Source organism: Colossoma macropomum, unplaced genomic scaffold, assembly GCF_904425465.1.
Source record: "Colossoma macropomum unplaced genomic scaffold, Colossoma_macropomum, whole genome shotgun sequence".
Classification (NCBI taxonomy): Eukaryota; Metazoa; Chordata; class Actinopteri; order Characiformes; family Serrasalmidae; genus Colossoma; species Colossoma macropomum.
The window spans coordinates 26,087,077-26,108,078 of record NW_023494793.1 but is presented as its reverse complement, the minus strand read 5'-3'; the positions used below and the strand labels follow the sequence as shown (position 1 = coordinate 26,108,078).

General features: G+C 36.7%; 1 protein-coding gene across 1 annotated transcript; it reads left to right on the top strand.

The window, feature by feature from the left end:
• Positions 1 to 4,019: 4,019 nt before the first annotated feature.
• wdr46 (WD repeat domain 46) lies at positions 4,020 to 20,683 on the top strand. The gene is made up of 15 exons (XM_036578960.1): positions 4,020 to 4,118; positions 4,660 to 4,797; positions 6,458 to 6,631; positions 7,880 to 7,960; positions 9,132 to 9,244; positions 9,334 to 9,421; positions 9,534 to 9,595; positions 10,207 to 10,311; positions 10,405 to 10,555; positions 12,014 to 12,249; positions 14,206 to 14,359; positions 15,465 to 15,615; positions 17,044 to 17,234; positions 19,920 to 20,033; positions 20,167 to 20,683. The coding sequence occupies exons 1-15, from the start codon at positions 4,062 to 4,064 to the stop codon at positions 20,275 to 20,277; spliced, it is 1,926 nt and encodes a 641-aa protein (XP_036434853.1). The 5' UTR covers positions 4,020 to 4,061; the 3' UTR covers positions 20,278 to 20,683.
• Positions 20,684 to 21,002: the final 319 nt, after the last annotated feature.

The following is a 21,002-nucleotide window of genomic DNA, read 5'->3' as shown; positions in this document are numbered from 1 at the left end:
ACAGCTTTCTGTGACCGAGCTTTTAGCAGCGTTAAACTCCTCAGACTTCTGGTTCCTATCACCACCACTGTGAACAATTCTGAGTTTCTCTAGAACAAAGCATTTCACACCAAACCACTCTGAATAATTTTGCTGACATGTTAACCACTTAACTATGGAGAAATTTGGAAAAATCAGCAGAGTTCCCCTTTAAGTTGTGCGTGGTGTGCGTGTGAAAGATATTGTCAGGATGAGGGTATACGTGTTGGTGCTCGCGTGCATGTGCACAGTTAAGTTGCGTGAGAGAGAAGCTGACAAACTGAAGCTGGTGCGTGTGAATGAATGGTTGTGGCTGTACTGCAGGGGAGAGTGCGTGACTACTGCCTGTAGATACGGAAATAGTTAAAGGTCCTTCCTTTCAGTCTCACGCAAACCAAAGGGAGAGACCAAAATGCTATACCCTTAGGACTTTGTCTCAGATACATAAATCACACCGCGTTACGACACTGTTTATTCAAGAGTCGTCCTGTCATTCACACAAGCACACCCACCCACACGGGGAGATACAGCTCATGCAAAGTGGGTTCATTGAATGAACTTTAGAATTAAATTGCAATATATGGGAGAGTGGAAAACAAGCTAATGCAGAGTAAAACGTCACTTTAGTTAAACAGGTTTAAGTTGACAGTGCTTTTGGTTAGCTGAGCTTATTGCCATAGCAGCCTCATCTGCAAAGTTTGACAGCTGTCAGGCAGTTATGTCTCAAGATTCACCCTGAATACGGTTTGGTACCATTAAAAGCTTTTTCATCATAATTCTTTTTGATTACTGAGTTGTGTGTATAAGTCACAGAATTCACACCTAAACTTGTGGTGGCTTTGTGGTGATATAACACTGCTTTGAAACGTGTAAACAACTCAGAGCGAGAGGTAGCCAGGCTAAAGTTCAGCCTCCATTCAGCAGGGTTAGTTGTAACACAGTGCAAGTAAAACAAACCCTCCCATATAATTTCAAAACAGTCGTGCCATGTACCACAGATGTCAGTTTATTGTGCTGATATTTGCTCTTCTACTTTGTGGTAAAAAATACATTTGTCAGAGTTTGAGGCAGCCTCTTTCCAGGAATCATGTTTATTTAGATGTAGATATTTTAATGTGTTTAGGCTGGGAAGCTTGTCTGGTTTAAATAACGTAAGAATTGTGACGTGAGAAATGTTTCGCTTTTTTTTTATTTACTAGACTTTTTTAGTGACTGTTACACTCAGGTGTGCAACTGTGGTCTGACAAGTGGGTGGGATGCCTACAGTTACACTTATATTGATGTTTCGTGCAACATATGTCAATATTTAAGCAAAACAAAAAAACAAAAAAACAAATGATATCATTAATGGGACAATATAATAATAATAATAATAATAATTATACATACACAATACAGATATTCAATTTTGTTACCTATTACAATGACATTTTTCCTCTCCATTGTATCAAATTCTTACATGTTGCTGTAAATATGTTAGCAAAATATCCAGTAATGATACATATGATGATAACTAAGAATGTTAAAGGTTAACTTACTATTAATGATAGATAACTGTTTTGGTCAACAAACAGTCATAATACAGTGGGCCTAAAGAAATGCTGAAAATGATTCCAGGGCAGGTTAGTGCTTTTTACTTTTTGCTGTTACTGAGTATTATGAAATGAAACAACAATCTATTTTGGCTATAAATTATCTTGCATATTTTCAAGAAGTTGGTGGGGACATGCCCCATCCCCTTGATTTTGCATCAGTGGTTAAAAATAGCCCTTTGATTTCTTACAATTGACACTCCCCCCTTTAGGGTAAGTTGTAATATTTGCATCACGCTACTTTCAGTGGAATTGTTCACAAGCGGTAAGCGCTAGATTTTAGATTTTCTTCTAAAATTCTCTTGCATAAATCAAACTGGGTTAGGTTGTGCCCCAGGCTCCCCTATTGGAAATATAAAAACACATACCCATGTATTTTTTCAGTATGAGTAGCCATTACCAATACTTCAGCTGCTTGATTTAGAGCTACACCAAACTCACGCCAGAAAAGGTTCGTCACTCCAGCACCCAGATTGCTGTACAGCATTCAACTGTACCTGTTTGCCCTAGTATCAGGAGACTTTAGTCACACCTTAATTGATCACTCATTAGTCAAAGAAACATTAGACAGGCTTATCTCAGATGTGTTTTAATGAAACAGGGAACAGGTCTCAGCTAAACTATGTGGGTTTTATTTTATTCAAAGCACTGTGACGGCCATGGTAACAACTGTAAATTAGTCTAGGCCTCAGTTTTTCACCACTTTTTAACATCGTTCACACAACTCCAGTGTTGTGGACCCCCTGATCCAGCTCATCTGGTAATAATCAAGCCCTTTATTACAGGATCATGTTGGGGCAGTGAATACAGAAAAGTAGATATGCATATTTGCACATTATATACTCAATAATACAGAAAACCATGGTTGCAAAAACAAAACAAATATAGGTTACATTTTACAGAAATTAGCTTCCTAAAATACAGTTTAAATTGGGGGGGGGGTGTTGGTGGGTTAACTCCAGTCCATCTTTTTCTTGCATGGATTTGGACATTTAAGTCAATTAAACTAACATTCAACTACATTACCCTACTGAAAAGACCAGCACAGACCAGAAGGAATTCCATGCTGGTCTAAGCTGGTCTTTGCTGGTTTATGCTGGTCTGGTACTGGTTTAGCTGGTCGTCCAGCATGGTCATGCTGGTTGACCATCATACCAGCATCCAAAATGCTGTTTTTTATTGCAGGGTAAAATTAAACTATAGAAAAGTAAAAAAAACGCTTTTGAAAACAGTTTAATGAAGTACCAAATGCAGAATGATTTGGGATTTTGGCGCCATCTAGCGACGTAACACGTGCACTGACGCATGAGGTACAGACCTGTTAAACTAATAAACAGAAGCAAAGCAGCAGACAACTGAACAAAGCCACAGTGCGTTGAATTTAAACCTTAAACTACAGAAAACTGCAGTAAACTGCATTAGAGTAAAACTACACTGCTGTAGTAATAAATGTAGTACCGGAATTAACAGATAAACATACACAACCAACTAAACTGTGGAAGATGCAAAAGAGACTTTCTTTTCTTTTCTTATTTTCTTTCTTTCTTTCCTTTTTTTCTTTTAAAAACTGCTCAAAAGAGGGCCAGAAAATTCAGAACAAACGCCCCCTGCCCCAATTTATTATCGCTAAATTAGCATTTTTAACATTGACATTAAGTTTGGATTGCAATGATTGTTACATACGGAATGAATTGAAACTACAAGTAACTACAAGTTTTTCAATAATAGCGATTGCTATATTAATATTAAAGTTAATGTTAATTACTTATTATTATCGTTAGAATCAGACTATTATTTTAAATTGTTATTAATATTAAAATCGTCAGGCCTGCTTTAAACAATTAGTTAATGTAAAAAAGTATGAGATAACGTTAAATTTAGAATAATCATTGGGAACAAAAAATAATCATTCTAACCAGGTTCTTTATTAATAAATGTATATTTTTAACGTCCCCACCAAACTTTATCATATTCGTCAAAGTCTTCATTATGTAATTCTTTAAAACGTACGGCAAGTAAACACGTGCTGTAACTATATATATATATATAATACATAATAAGTACATAATTAATGTTCCATTTATTTTACTGTTTGTTATTTACTCTGTATGATCTGTGTATTTCAGAACTGACTGAACCGTCTTTCCTCTTCGAGCATCATCAATGGTGAAACTGCAGACTGGTGAACCATCTATAATGGCTTCAGCACCATCTAGCGGCCCAACTGAGGCAGTACTCATTTTTGTGCTGTAGATTTGATAAAATCATATCACAATCATAAAGAAAGTTTTATTTGTATTTTTGTTATGTATAAATATGTAATGTTTTTGATTAATAAATGGGAGGTGTGTTATCGCCGTGAGCTTAAACAGAAAGTGGGATTTACTCCTCCAGCTCCTGAGAGGAAAGGGCAGAGTGAACGAGCGGAAATACAGAAAATACACAACAAAGATGGCGGCGCCCGGCGGAGAAGCACTGATGAAAACACACGTGGAGAGAAAGAAAAAGGCATGTGTTCACTCATATCAGCCTGAATTTAACTTAACATCTGTATTCATACATGTGTCAATCCTGTTAATGTCCTTCAGTGGCGTAGTTGGTTTAACGCTGTGATTACGGCAGTGAGTGAGTTAGCTTAGCTGTTCAGATAAGCTATCGTAAGACTCGCATTACAGTAGTTATAAAGCTTATCTTTATTATAAAGTTACATGCTGCCATGTACCTATACTTTATTAAAAGCTTTTCCTGAAAATATTATACGTCAAACTGTTTTGCTTTTAATTAAGTCCTTTAAAAGGCGGTACTGTCTGAGACATTTGGCTACTTACATACTGTGAATTCAGTTTTAATGTGAGGTAATAGTTTCTGTTTGTACTAATGCAGTGTAGCTAGACGAGAACGATATAACTTACACACGACAAATGACAGTAAAAATGGTGTATAGTGGTTTAAAGAGTGAAAAAACTGGGCCCTTTGATATTGTTTTAGGATATAACTGTCTGCTCTGTGTATTTGTTCTGAATTTCTGTGTCCTCATGTGTTACCTCAGGGTCCTAAACGTTATTGGGAGCAAACGCAGGATACACCTAAAAAGGGCATTGATGGGGCAAAGCAGAAGGCCAAAAAGAGACGTGTTGATTGGCGAAAGAAGAGGAAAGGAAATCTGGATGGAAAGGTCATATCAGAGGTGGGTATTTATTTCTTTATTTCTGACAGTGACGAATCCTGAAATCACGAAAACTAAAGTTAAAAGAGTTATAGGTCTGTTTGTTACATAAACCCAAGCGACATTTTGTTCATCATGTTCATGTTTTGTTATTTAAGTAGTTATTTTGTGTAATCAGAACAGTAAAGAGGTTTCTGATCCCACACAGCAACAATGACTAGCACTAGAGGAAGGCAATTTAAAGTGGTAAGTTATATATGCCTTTTAGTTCAATACTGAATACATTAAGTTATCTTGGCGTGTTTAAAAAAACAAGATTTTAGATAGTTAAAGAGTTAATACAGAGCTACAGAGTTAGAGTAAATGACCTTTTAGCTAGGCTATGTGGTGATATGCTTCATAAAAAAACTTGTTTTATTTTTAGGGGTGTTTTGTTGTGTAAGTTTTTTGCCTTAGATAATCTCATCCGAGATTGAGTAACTATTGATGTCGAGTCCTGTATTCATATTTTTGTAGATAATGCATTTGTACTCTTTACACTTAACATGCATGAAAATATGTAAAATCAGTCAGAATTTAGAAGCTAAGCTCTACTTGGCTGTCTGCGGGGGGTGGGCGATATGGCAAAGATATCATGACACTTCAAGACATTTTCACAATACATGATGCACATCACAGTAGTTTTTCTGAGATTTAATAAGTTGGAACAGGAAAAATAGAACCTGTAGTGCTACATCTAAAAAAAATACAAAATAATATTATTATTATTATTATTATTATTATTATTAACTTACGACTACAGTGAATTTTGTTCAATGTTTTACAAACCATACTGCGCTAAATTCAATTGAACAGGACTAAATATGCTCACTTTGTAATGAAACATGAGCCAGTGTTCTTGTTCAGAAAATTGTATTGTGAAATAATTTATCATGATAACAATAAAATGTTGTCTTTCTGCCCAGTCTGACTGCAACTGCTTTACAGAACAGTATAATCACTTCATTTGTAGCATGACGCACTCTGAAATGATAAAAAAAAGATAGTTTTTTTTTTTGGACTACATTTTGAAATGACTCTTTTATTATGACCTTGAAAACACTACTGTCATATATTTTAGTTTCTCTAAAATGCACAGAGTGCTTCTTTGCTTTGCTTTCTTATGGATGTTAAGTTAATGAGTTAAATGTAAACCATCAAGGACTGTATAACATGAGTAAAGTGTGCAAAATGAAATGTGTTTTTCCCCCAAATACATAGCTAAAACTATCACTAAAATAGGAATTAGTAAGTTAATATCACAGTGTCTCAGTATAGATGATATATTGCCCAGCACTATATGTTTGTCATAGAAATTCCATTTTATGTTATGGAAAAGTCATGGAATTCCACTGTTTAAAAAAAAGTACAAATGGAAAAAAAAAGAAAAAGCGGCAAAGTATTCTTATAAGGTGGTACTGTCTGAGAGACATTTGCTTACTAACATAAGATGAATTAATTTTCTAACAAAAGTAACAGTTTCTGTTTGTACTAATGTGACTAGACGAGAATGATATACACACTACAACTGACAGTAAAAATGGTGTAAAGAGTGTAAATATTGGGTTCTTTGATATTTTTTAGGATATAACTGTCTGTTCTGTATATTTTTCTGAATTTCTGTGTCCTCATGTTACCTCAGGGTCCTAAACATAATCAGGAGCAAACGCAGGAAATAAGTGAAAAGGACAACGATGGAGAAAAAAGCAGTGATGGGGCAAAGCAGACGAGCACAGCTGAAGAAAAGGCCAAAAAGGGAAGTGATGAAGGGCAAAAGAAGACAAAAGGAAACAGTGATAGAAAGTTCATATCAGGGGTGCGTGTTTCTTTTTTCTGAAGGTGACTGACTGAACTGCACTGAGCCTTGAGAGAGACTTTGTAAAGAGCGCTCTGATTATGAACAGTTCAGCTTTTTTGACAGTGAAGAATCCTGAAACCACGAAAACTAAAGTTCTCTAAAGTCTCTTTGAGTTGTAGGTCTGTTTGTTGCATGAACCTAAGGGACATTTTGTTCATCATGTTCACGTTTTGTTATTTTTGTAGTTATTTTGCATAATCTGAGCAGTAAATTAGGTTTCGGATCGCACACAGCATCAGTGATTTGCAGCACTATGGCTACCAACAGCCTTAAAGGAGAATTCCATCGCTTTTTTTTAAATTTCAGTATAATTGGTTATGATACAAAGTCATTCAGGGAGGTTTGATATAAAATTTTTCTTTTATTGAGAAACTTATAGATTTCTTTACAGTGGTGATGATAGAAACCCAATAGAGTCCCAATGTTCACAATGTTCACAGTGCAAATATAGCCATTTTATTTACTATCCAGAACCACCAGCGAAGCTACACGTCTTCTGAGTTTATGTAACATTAATCATAAAATAATGGTGAGTCTGAAAAAATAAGTTTTCTTTCCTTTAGACCAAAATGTTATTACAGAACTACTGTAAAACAATGTCTCAGACATCAGACAGTGTACTCATAATTATTTCATGTAACAGCTTTCTGGGAATGAGCTTTTAGAGGCGTTAAACTTGTCAGACTTCTGGTTCCTGTCTTCACAATTGTGAACAGTGCTGATTCTGTACGCTTCTCTAGATCAGAGCTCTCTAGAATCTCTGAACTCGGAATGATTTTGTTGACAGGTTAATCATTTAATTATGCAGACATTTTGGTGGAGTTGCCCTTAGAAGTCAGTTAATAACAAACAGGTTTGGACATATCGGAAGACACTGTAGGCACAAAATACAGCAAGCTTAAATTCCTGGCACTACAATATGTAAGAAATGTTCAAGTCATGTGGTGCTATCAGCCTTGGAGCGTATCCCCTCTTTTAACTTTCACATCAGGATTTTGTGTAAGCTGTGCTTATTTGCGGCCTATGTATCTGAGAGCCATAGTGAATGTGTCCATGTCTGGCTTGCATTCGAATGCTCCTAAAATTAAACTTACAAATGGATGCCCAATGCGTATAATTACTTGCTTCGCTACTCTTTATTGTGATAACAGGAAACCAAAAATCCAGACGCAGTCATATTCATTGATTAAAATGTCATTTCCTCAGAAAAAGGATCCTTTCCCTGGTGAGGCACCCATCCCAGAGGAGCGGCTGAAGAAGTTTCAGAGAGGAAATAAATTTGAAGTGGTAAGTTATTTGTGCCCTTTAGTCAAATATTGAATACATTTACAAGTTAACTTTCAGTGTTAAAACATTTCTTACTGAGTAAATGATCTTTTCAGCTAGACTATGTGGTGATATGCTTCACAAAAACAAAAACTTGTTTTGATCAGGTTTTTTTGTCTTAGATATGCCATCCGAGATTGAGTAACTATTGATGTCGAGTCCTGTATTCATATTTTTGTAGATAATCAGAATTTAGAAATTAAGATCTACTTGGCTTTCAGCTAGGGGAGGGCGAGATGGCAAAAATATCATGACACATGATACACATCATGATAGTTTTTCTGAGATTTAATAAGTTGAAACTGAAAAAATATAACTATTTTTATCAAGTTTTGACTAAAGGTAGCCAACCTAACTGCAAAACACTTGCATTACAGAAATAACTGGTGGCTTTTGGGCAGTTTTCGTTTTCCACTTTAAAATAGTCCCACACTGCAGACATTAAGATTGCTTTGTCAATGTCTGAATATGTGCGGATGTTGCAAGGTGTGAATAATATCAACTTATGGTACTTCTTAGGCAGTGTAGTAAAGAGAACACAGGGGGGTAGTGAATTTGATCAAGTTTAAAGGGGTGAAAAATGTACCTATTGCTACATCTGTTGTAAATCTGTCTACTCACCTACTACAACAGTGACACAATGGTCTCTAGAGCAAGATTTTTCTGTTTAAAACTAGGAAAACCCCCTTGTGGTGTTGTATTGTGAAGGTGGATGGATATAATCACTTTTAAATGTTTTTTTGTTTTTGTTTTCATTACTTTTTTTTTTGCTCTTCACTAACAGCTGACTGCAGGAGGAAGCCAAATAGCTAACATTACTGTTAGAAAGCTGATTATTTTATCTGTATTTATTAGCCTTTACATAAGTGGCTACACTAACAGTCAGCATTTCTTTTTAGCCACTGGGGGACTCCCAGTGGTTGTATGAAGTATTTGTATAATGCATGCTGTGTGTTGAAGAACATTAAAGAACAAAAACATATAATACAAAATGGTAAATTCTGTCAAACCAGTGAAGCTGGAATGTTCACCTAATATTGCTGTTTCCAGTGCACTAAAATATGCTTTAAATAATCAAGTTATCCCTAATTATTTCATAAAATTGAATTTCATTGCTGAAAATGTTCCCTAGCCTGAAGAGACTCGAACAAAGCTGAAAGACACCCTCACCAAGTCTGAAAAAGCTGCTGACCTTGCTCAGACGCAGGCTGCACGATATGATCTCCTGCTCACAGAGGATGCTGGGTAATGTAGCTTCCTCTGGTCTCTTGTAGTTTCTTCTGGACATGAAAACACACACACACACACACTCATACCTGTATCTGTGTCAAAAGGTTTCTAGAAGGAGATCAGGGTGAAGACACATGCACCATCTCACAGGACGACATAGCAGAAGCTGTGGACATCACTTCTGGATCAAAGGTGACACTTGAGACATTGTGTTCCACGCCCACTATTCAAAGGCATTATCTTTTTTCCCATGCTTTACATCTGTGTAATTATGTTTTTTCTTTCTCTCTTTTTCTTTTGGCAGTACTTTAACTTGCATCTGACCCAATTTGGACCATACAGACTAGATTACAGCAGGACTGGCCGGTGAGTGCTATCAGATGTGATTCTTTAAAATGCAACTCTGTTCATGAATTCCTTGAAGACAGTATGTTTGTTGTCCCTTATTTGTAAAGAGATTTGGAGTGTAACGATAGACATATTCAAAATTTGATTTGATATGATACAGTGGCTCCTGGATACAATACATTTTCCCATGTAGCAAAAACAAGAGTAAAAGTTAATGTGCTAAGATTTGCATCATACATAATGCACATATTTTCAGGTTTGGTGATTTTCGGTTCTGATGTCAATATTTAATGTAATTGTTTGGAATTCTGTACATTAAAGATGTTAAAAGTGGTTCTGCAGAGCTTCAGTACACTACAAAGATTAGTCTGGCTCAGATAAATAAAAGTTCTCAAATGGAACTTAATGTCTGTAGCGCCAAACTCCAAAAAATAAACCCCAAATTCAAAACCCTAGAATTTAAATTTGACTTCTAAAAAAGCCTATTCAACTGAGCGTGGGTGTGCATAACATAAGCCTGTCCCCCTCCCTGCCCACTTTGGCTTACTTTGATCAGACGCACCCAGATATATAATGTCTATTTATATATAGATAAATATGTCTAATATATGTCAAATTGTTGTGTTCAGACATTTGTTACTAGCTGGAAGGAGAGGTCATGTGACTTGCATAGAATGGCAGACCAAAAACCTTGTGTGTGAGATGAATGTCATGGAAACGGTCCAAGATATCAAGTAAGTGGAAATTCCTTGTACAGAGGACATACACATGGAGGATGTCATTAGGAAGAGATCATCTCACTGTTCTGTTTCCCTGATGTCCACTAGGTGGCTCCACTCCGAGGCCATGTTTGCTGTAGCTCAGAAGAAATGGCTGTACATCTATGACTCCAAAGGCATAGAGTTGCACTGCATCAAAAAATTTAATGATGTTCTGCGCATGCAGTTCCTCCCTTACCACTTTCTGCTGGCCACAGTGGTACGTCAGTAAAGCATCTTGTTCATACCTAAATACTGTTAGCATGAGGGGTTGCATTACGCCTGGGTGAAAAGGCAGTTTAAAACCAGTGTTGTTATTTGATTATGTGTTGAGAGAAAACTGATGAAGAACTAGATAAGCAAAGTTTAATTTTAAACAGCTTAAGTAATATTTTACCTGTTTCATTCTTTTGTACTGTCATTGACCAAGAGTTGCTAAAATAATTGTTACAGAGCCTTAAGCAGTGTTCACAAAGACACTTTGGTGTCTATAATAAATGTTGCCATTGATAACAACAAGAGCAATGCATTAATGGAAAACAGGTACCAGTACATTGGTGGATGGTGCTGGGTCCTGCCACTCAGAAACCAGGCCCACCCCAGATTTCTGTTGGTTGAAAAAAACGTTCTCTGATGGCAATGATATTATTATATATTATACGAGATTTGTCATGGGAAAAGATGCTGATTTCTTATGTCCTCATGACGTTTTCCCATCTTGAATGAAAAAAAGCCTTTACCGTGCTCATCACTTTTTTTTGGCAGACGCTTATCACTATGGAAACATTTGCACAGTGTCTCGCAGCTGTCGATTGTGTAAAAAGGCACGGTACAATGCCAACATGTAAACACAGTATTAGGTTATTAGCTTGCGCCACTGTTTGTCCTGACATTGAGGAGTTAGCTGTACTTGTTGCTATAGACTAGTTACATAGCTGTTGAATAGTAGTACCTGACTGTAGTAAACAAAACAAGGTTTAATGTCTTCAACCATTCATTCCATACATCTACACTTAAAAGTTAGGCATGTGATTAATTTCCACCCCATGGAATTCTATTGTTTTTTTTATAGTAACTAACGTTAGCCAGATAAATGTGAGGTAAGCAGTCACGTTAATAGTAGCGAGCGGGCAATTTTTTTAAACAGTTGAGCTATAATGACGATAACTAGTTGGTGGTTGTAATGATTAATATGGCAATGCACCTGGCCCTTACAGCTTGCTAGCTACTCACAATTTGTAACAAGGCCTGTCTTAAAATGAAATTCTGGCTACACCTGTGATACAGTAGAGACAGAGTGCATTGAAACTGGAATCCTGCAAAAACCCTATGGGGAAAAAATTGCAAGCAAAAGACCTTTCCACTCTCATACAGGCAGGAATGGGCAGTCAGAATTCAGATTGTGGGACAAATGCAGGAAAAGAAATAGCTTATTTATTATAATGCTCTTAATTATGCTTAATAAAATCAGAGCTCAGTTGAATATGTTCGCTTAAATATACAACCAAGTTTGTTAATTGCAAAACACTGCAGGTGCAAGATGATTAAAAACACTGTCACGCACAGCTCAGGTGTACACAAGTCTCCACAGCTGCAAGCATGGAGTTATAATTTCCCTCGAAGCCTAGCAGGTGTCATCGGTCATTGTAGTATCACATTTGTGTTTTCTCTTTTTCAGAGCGCTACAGGTTTCTTGCAGTATCTGGACGTGTCTGTTGGGAAGGAGGTGGCAGCCATCAACACAAAGTTAGGGCGACTTGATGTGATGGCACAGAACCCCTACAATGCTGTCATTCACCTTGGCCACCCCAATGGTACGGTCAGCCTGTGGTCACCCAATCAGAAAGAGCCACTAGTTAAAATGCTTTGTCACCGGGGTGGTGTCCGCTCCCTCACAGTGGACAGAACTGGCACGTAAGTACTGCTGATATCCTATAACCATTATGCTAAAGCAGTCACTATGTATTTTTCTAGTACATGAAAATGAGGGATTATCCTGACATTTTGGTAAATGGTGTAAAGGGAAAAATGTGGATGAGTTTCAATATTTAGATATTTTTCTGGATCATACTCTTAGTTTTAAGAAACGTAAAGATGAGCTGCACAATAAAATATAACTCGGCAAATTATAGATATATTAGAAACTCACAGCGGCTTGAATAATATTTCACTTTTTTTGGGGTGGGCAAGGACATTTTTTAAATACAATGATTTTCTCTCATTGTTTTTTTTGTATGTCCTGTTGGTCTCAGCCTAGTAAAGTCGCTGTAAAGCCACTTTAATAATTTTTTTTAAACAAGCCATAAAATTTTTGCTAGGTGATCATGATGATATCATCACTGTTAATACTCTCTAAATATAATATGGTGAATTTTGATCTAATTATGTATTCAAATGTCCATCTGGTGTGTAAATTATCCATAATACCACACTCCCATGTTTGAAGAACTTTGTACAGCATTGCTCTGAGAATCAGTACAGAAGTACAAGGCCTGCCACCAGGGGGCAGTGTAGTATTCCTATACTACCTTTTGCACAATCTGTCTTTCCATACAAAGCTATTAAACCCCATGTGTCAAACACAAGGTCAAGGCCAAGTCCACAGTCCTGTTCAGCCTGCCAAATTATTTTCATTTTCTATTCTTATTAGCCTGTTTCATCCGAGATGCACTACAGTCCCCAGCATGCCCTGCAACATAATGTGCGTTAAGACCCCCTTTCCCCATCAACAACAGCAGTTACACAAAAAGAAAAGAATCCTGGTGTCTAGTTCAAGCAAATAGGCTGTTTTTAAAAAAAACTACTTAAAACTATTTCTTTTTATTTAGAATTATTTTTGAATAAGTATTCAGTGCCTATAGGCTCAAGCACCCCACCGCGACCCAGAAGGATAAGCGGTTTAGATGATGTATGTATTGCTGTTGCAGTTTTGGCCGTTCGGGTCATGGCAAAATATTAAGTAAAAATGAAATAAAAGCACAGCTGGCCCACGGATTTGCTAATTTTGATTGAGATTTTCTAATATGGTAAATTTGGTGACACTCCTGTGTCAAACAATGGAAGACGCTACCTACTTTTTTGAAATTTGTGTAGATCTTGAGACCTTTTCTCACAAAAAAACGATTATAGGAAATCAATCATGTTTTCAGTAATGTAATCAGACTCTTTGTGGTTTTTTTTTTTATTGATGATGGTTGTATGTGCATTTGGGTTGACTGGGGGAGATGGGGTTGTGAGTGGGCTATATATTTAATTGGTATTGTGGCTTTTATTGTATTTTGTTTGTGTAATTTTGTATTGTACATTTGTGTTTTTAGCATTAGTCATATATTTACCTGCCCAGAGACTGCAAATGAAAATCAGCTTATTAGCTAACTCTGGTGTCAAGTGTCTCTTCTCTTCTGAGATTGATGTATTTTGTGCATGGTCACTGACAAAATAAACATGATAAACTAATTTATCATTTGAAAGCACATTCCCTCTTTTTCTTAACACTGTGAGTTAAGGCTGCACAGTATGAACAGAATATCAATACTGCAGTTGTGTTGCTACAGTTTTGCCCTAGATTTTCTTACAGCATGGTGTTGAAGCTTTCTGTGATATCAGTGATGTGAAGGCCAATATTGTAATAACGATAAACAAACAATACATTGTTCATAAATATTGTGAATGACGCTAGTCAGGAAAGCAAAAATACAGTCCTGCATATTTTGTGGTAAAGGCTTTCTTTGAAAATTTTGTTGGGTTGTGTCAAGTGATTTTTGAGAGTGATGTCCAGATTAAATACAAACAGTGTGATTTAAAAGTCGCCCAGTAGGACAGTGAATCATGAGTCATGGCAGGTAATAATCACGGCTGTGTATGTTACAGGTATATGGTGACGTCAGGACTGGACAGGAAGCTGAAAGTCTATGACATCAGAGCCTTTAAACCGCTTCATTCCTATTTCCTGCCTGCTGGAGCCTCCTGCCTCTCCCTCAGCCAGAGAGGATTGCTCTGTGCTTCTACTGGAGATATTGTACAGGTACACACATGGATCACAGCAGTTTATACCTACCATTTTCATGGGCACCAGTACTCAGTACACAGAGTACTTATTCTGCACCCCCTTAGTTAACTAGTTAATTACTACTCACAGTTTGCAAATTAAAATAGAAACACCAAACAGAAAAAAAACAGTATGTATCTGACCTGAATCTCTGAGTCACAGTTGTATCTGTGGCATGACAGTGTCACCAGGGTGCCTTTCCAATCACCAGAGATTCTGGTGGGTTTCATCAGTCAGTGTGACCAAGAGCGGCCTTATTTGACAGGAAAGGGCCATTTAACTAATATGCAAAACAGCCAGTCACAAACTTTTGTTTCAGCATGACGTTTAGGGATGCGCAATTGTCAAATGGTGGCAAAAACAAATGTGCAGGCTACTGCTTACTACTGGTGACTAGCTAAATTTTAACTTGATGAGTGCTGTTTGGTAAATGCTAAATGCCTCCTAGTGTTTATTCATATATAGACATAAAAAAGGCTACTGTTAAATAAATACATACATATTTTTTTTAAATTAGCACAATTTGCCATATAACAAAGAAATGGAAGCACTGTCTCTGGTTATAATTTAAATTCCTGTGTGAGAGCAAGAGGACTAAAATCATGGAGTTGGAGCCATTAACTATATATGATGAAGGTATTATTGAATTATTGAAAATAATAAGTGCATTCTGATTTTGTCCACTCATGGCTACAGTAAAATGCACTGCTTTTAAATGGAAAGCACATCTTTTCCGTTAGATCGTGTTTAACTACCCAAAATTAATTCAGTTAATGACAATTAATTATTTTAATTATCCGATAGCCCTAAAAATATACATATGAATTCTGTTAGGTCCAGAAAAACATTGCAGTGTCACAATCAATCTTTTAAAAATTACAGATACTGACTCCATCATAGTACAGTGATCCTGGTGCTGTATTGTTGTGGGAAATGCAGGCTCAGCCTTACTATTGTGGATACAGTACGCATGCTTCTTGGGAATTTTGAAAGATGAAAGTTTCATGAAATATCCTGTTTAAAGTTGAGTTGATAAGATTGTAAGAGTTTCACATAGCTAGGTGTGCATGTTGATTCACAGGTGTACCGTGACGTTTGGGGAGGCGGTCCAATGACAAAGCCCTACATGGCCCATCGGGTAAGAGGGACAGTGTGGGGAGTTGGGTACTGCCCCTTCGAGGATGTGCTGGGTGTTGGACATGCAGAAGGATTTACCAGTATGATTGTGCCAGGTCAGCACACGTGCTTGCACACACATCCATAACCAAAAGCAAGTCTATCTTTTTCTCTCTAAGTTGGTGAATAGACAATTAGTGATGCTCTAACACTGACTGGATCAGGTATCGTGTGGATGTGACCAATCAACTAATGAGATCGTTTTTAGTCACAGTCACTCTTAAAAAAGTGTCATTCCAAAACCAGCGACTTTCTACTTACTTTAATTCTCACACTGAGGTTTTATTAATTGAGCTGATTGCTGAAACAGCTTGTGGATATGATGGATGATCACATTAAACAGATTTATTAATAAAAGTCTCTATAATAGTGTAGCATGTCAGAATAAAAGCCCTGTGCAGGAGGACTTTTTGGATGCTATTGTGCTTCACACCAGCTTTGTCAGCAAACTATTTCAGACTTTTATATTTGATCAATTTAATGAAAGCTAAAAAATTTTAATTGTCAGATTTGTGGGTGATTTTGAGATAGTTGATAGTTAAGTAGCCCTAAAATAAATAAGAAGAATATGGTTGAATATGAAATACTCATTTTAAAAATCCATGATTAACAAAATGTTTTGAATAGATTTATGATCTTTTGCAATTACCTATTCAGTTGAAACAGCAAATTATGTTAGGTGTAAATTAAAGAAAGAAAAGAAAAATATTGGATCGGGACCCTGAATCAACTGATATCCGGAGTTCAGGTATCCGAATTGGCATCAAGAGTGAAAAAAGTCGGCTTGGCGCATCCCTAATAACAGACACAGATAAGTTTGGTTCAAACTTTATGAAGTGTGACATATGAACATGTGCAATGCACCTTTATATACACTAAAATATGTTAAAAGTTCTCTGTAAGAATAAAATTGACCTTTTTGTGATGGGAAATATAATCCAAATGAGGTTAATGTAGCAGAATGTAGCCTGTAGACTTCCAAAATTAGTATCTTGCAGAAAAAAAGGATGTTATGTAAAAATCTTATATCACTGATCCTGAGAGAATAACACTGCAGAATGCCAAGCCATTTCTGAAGAAACAGATTTTCAGGGTTTGACAGTAATAATTTACTAGGCATTCTTACTTTGGCAGTAACTGCATCTGTGTCAGGGAAAAGTGTCATTACTGTACTGATTTGACAATGTCCCAAAAATGCTGTATATATTTTTTGTATATATTTTTGGAAAACTCAATATGAGAAGTTGTCCTGTCTGCTTTCTTTCCCCATATAAGCCCAGACTATGCAGTACATCCGCTGAGAAAAAAAAAAAGATAATGGCACTAATTTGGCACTTTACTGAAATAGTGGAGCATTCTGTGCAGTATTTGGTTATTAAATATTAGGTTTTAAATATATAGTTCTATACATAAAGTTAAGGAGTAACTGGAAGGTGCAGTGTTTGGATTGTGCGTTTGACAGTATGTAAATGGTTTCTATCCAGGTGCCGGTGAGCCAAACTTCGATGCTCTGGATATGAACCCATACCGCAGCACCAAGCAGAGGCAAGAGTGGGAGGTCAAGGCTCTGCTGGAGAAGGTGCAGCCCGAACTGATCAGCTTGGACCCAGGGCTGCTGGGTAAAGTGGACCAGACCACCTTTGAGCAGAAACATATGGAGAGAGTGGAGGCGTTGGTGAGTTCACTAATCATACAGACAGCACACACAGAATTTTTTTTTTTAATAAATAAAAGCATTTGAGAAGAGCTGTTTTCAATTCTTGTATTTGGTCCGTGAACCAGCACTTATATATTTTTTTATACTCTCTTCTTAAATTACTGAAAAAACAGCAAAGTTTATGCGATCAGAAATGAGTGAGGGGCTGGAAGTGGTTCTCTAAACAAGAAGTGCTAAGGAAACACAGGTTTTTGTGTTGAATGAATGTTCAGATGAGCTAATGAGCTAACAGAATTAACCGGTACAACACCGGATGCTGAAGGTGACTCATTTTCGTCATACAGGTGGATATGCCAACATGTTAGTTTGTCAGAGAAATATATTTTCACTGTTTCTAGACCAAGCTAACATCACCAAGAGTGGTTAGCCTACTTAGTGTTGTTGCCAAGCCCATCAGAGTGTAATATACTACATACTCACAAATGAGTTGAACCTGTGGTCTCTTTTTTTCGTTTATCTTTCCACAATAAAACATAGTAAATATCTGAATAGTGATTAAAGTAATTGTTTACTAGCACCTCAAATGATTAATACACATAATAATGTCACAGTTTCAATAACGTCGCTTTCAGGCCCCCTGATCTTTACGACACTTTTATTTTTTATTGAGGACATCAAGTTACATACTTGTTCGTTTTTATTTCTTTTAATGATGTCTTGAAGTCTGTGACACACAAGAATTAACAGAGTCTGAGTACTTTTTCTGGAGATGTTCCACTTGGCTTTTATTACAGCAGTATTTAATTACTGAATATGAGTAAGAAGTGTGTGTGTTTATGGGAGAGTCCCTCCCTAAGGCTGCACCTGATCAGGTGGACGACTGCTTTATCAGCAGTCATTTTTGCAAGCTTTGCATCAGCCAAAGAAACTGCATTGCTCAGCAAAAGCGTGTTTTTATAATGCCATGTTCTATTCGCTGTTTACACCAACACAAGTGTTTCTGTTAGTGTAAATGAGTGAAATGTGTATATGGACCATTTTACGAAATTAGTTCGTAGTTGTTTTAAAGAACAGTTAAGTGCTCAGACCTTACAAATTTCCAAAGATAATGTGGTGATCTCTTGAAAAGCAAAAGCATTAATTGAGAGAGTCATAAGCTAAATTTTTAGCACTTGTAAAGTACTTTCTATTGGGAGGTGGCTGTCCCAAACCCGAACCCCCAAGCTGGAAGATTTAGATTTATCACGAGTTGAATTAAAACAAAAAACTTAATTTAAAAAATACTGTACTATGTTTTCTGTCAGTCTTAGTCCATAGGCGGGGCTTTGTTTTAGCCACTCCCCTGCATTTAATGGCAGGAAGTGAGACTGCATCCCTGTCCATCCTGGCTACGTGGTGAGCAGTTAGTTCTCATTTTTTTGAAGTAAATGTTTCCCCATAGTCTAAACATCAGTGAGAAACCGATGTTTAGACTATACCGAAACACATTTTCTTCAATTAACTAAACTTTTTGTGTTGTAATAAAAAATATTGTAATTTTGTGTGTGCAGTTGTTCAAAGCTGTGTTTGCTTGTCATGTGCTGGCTAGATTTTTTGAGTTATGCACAAAAGTAGCTAAAATTGTCACTACTGAACAAAACAACTAGCAGAAGATCAGATTTTATTTGATTATAGAAATCTAGTTTCTTGCAGCACAACATCGTGTAAAGTGAAGTAGGTCATATGATTACAGTAGTCAAAGTAAACAAGTAGCTAGGCATTTACTACTTTCTTTATTTTAAACAGACTCATTTTATAGCAATAGTTTGTGATATTTCTGTTTTTTATATGAAAGAGTTTAAAGGGGATTCTATCAATTTTTCAAATTCTCAACACAAATCAATCGTTAAGATGTAAACAAAGTCATTCAGAGTGGTTTGATGTGAAATGATTCACTGTAGAGAAACTTACAGACGCCGATTTCACTGGTGGTGATAGGAACCCGGCGACCCGATGTCTACTACACAAATATAGCCATTTTATTTACTCTCCAGAACCACCAGTGAACCTACACATGTCTTCTGAATTTTTATGTGTAAGAGTTATAAATCTGATAAGTTTTCTTTGGGTATTACTTTGCCTTATAACGTCCTACAAGTACCTCGTACAATGAATTTGTTTAAAACATTTTATAGGCCTTATAAAATATTTTAGAAGCCTTGTCTCAAAACTGTTGTAAATCCAAGTTTATGGTACTTTAACCACTGTATTTCGTGTGTGTGTACACAGCAGTTAAGTAAGCAGCATGCAGATAGATGTTTATGTGCCTTTTGTCTTTCTGAAGGACCAAAGGCTGTATCCACTAGGCGGGACAAAAAATGCCTTCCGCAATTACTTTTTCTGATTTAGCACAACAGGATGAGCACAACTGCCGAGGAGACTCACCATTGTAAACAGTTCTGATGATTTCTCATCAAACCTGAATGACTGTTACATCTTAACTATTTACTATGCAGAAATTTTGAAACACTGGTGGAGTTCCCATTCAATATAAAGAAAGACATGTTGAATGCCATGTTGTTGGCTATGCTTTTTATGTGGTAGGGTATCAGAATGGGTAGTTTGAGTAACATTCTACATGCAACATACATTGGCATCATAGGTTTTTATATTAATAGGTAAAACTGCTAATTTTTCATCTTTTTTTTTATATCTGTGTTTCAGGGTTATGACCCATTAGCAGTTGAAAAGTTCAAGCCAAGAATGAAGAAAAGAGGCAGGAGTGCAGCTGGTGCAGTGGAGAAGAGGAAGAAGAAAGTCGCCCATGAGGATCAGAGGGTATTGCCATACAAACACACACACAAAAGCTTTATTTTCTTTGTTTACTCAAGGCCTTTTATATTAAGCGTGTAGCACAGACACCTCTCCATCACCCTCGTCTCAACTTGTGCTTTCTGTCTTCTTCCTGTAGGATGTGATTCGGAAGTCAGTGGAAGAGAGAATGGAGAAGGAGAGGAAAGAGAGTGCTAAGGAACAGCTCAAAGAAGTGAAGAAGACAGCTCTGGATCGATTCAAAAAGTAGGCCAAGCAGCGCTGGGTTGCAGAAGGCATGCTGCTGTTGACTGACCTCTTGGGGGGATAAAAGACTGACTCACAAAGGGGACCTTTCTGTCATTGTTCAGAGACACTCACTGAGACTTACTGTTCTGTTTGGAGTTTTAGGATGATTCACCCCAAAAGCAGTCCAACCCCTTTATCTTTTTTGTGTGAGCTGTTTATAGTAACATGTCATAAATCTTCTCTGCTTTGAATTTGTACTAAACAGTAAAAAGTGTAATAAATTCATACATCACCAAAAAGCCCAGTTATAATGTGCTGACCTTTTGTAAATTTGAAAACATTTGGTAAAACGTACCCTCCTATAATGTTTAGGGTCAGTTTTATCTCATTCAGTGTTTCATGTCTCTAATTAAATGATTGACATCATATTTTTTTTGCTTCGTATTTAATGATTTTTCCTAATTTAATGGGAGCAACTGGGTAAACATAAAATTAGCATATGTTTTCAATGCCCTGTACACATATTGAGATCACTGCAACATACAACTCTCTTAGGGCCCTGACCTAACAGAACCACGCCCATATTAGTGTGGGAAACCACTTATAGTTCATACGACATGGAGAAGAGTGAAACATAATTCCCACCAGAACTTTGATATTTCCTGGAGGTTTAAATTGCTGGGGTCAAACTGACTCCAAGGATAAAAGAAGTTAGTAAATTTAAAGATAACAGGAGGATTAAAAAAA

Coding starts and splice junctions, on each gene's coding strand:
- wdr46 (XM_036578960.1), top strand. CDS start 4,062: ATGGCGGCGCCCGGCGGAGAAGCACTGATGAAAACACACGTGGAGAGA. Junction 6,632..7,879: donor ATAGAAAGTTCATATCAGGG/GTGCGTGTTTCT, acceptor TCATTTCCTCAG/AAAAAGGATCCTTTCCCTGG. Junction 12,250..14,205: donor ACAGTGGACAGAACTGGCAC/GTAAGTACTGCT, acceptor TGTATGTTACAG/GTATATGGTGACGTCAGGAC.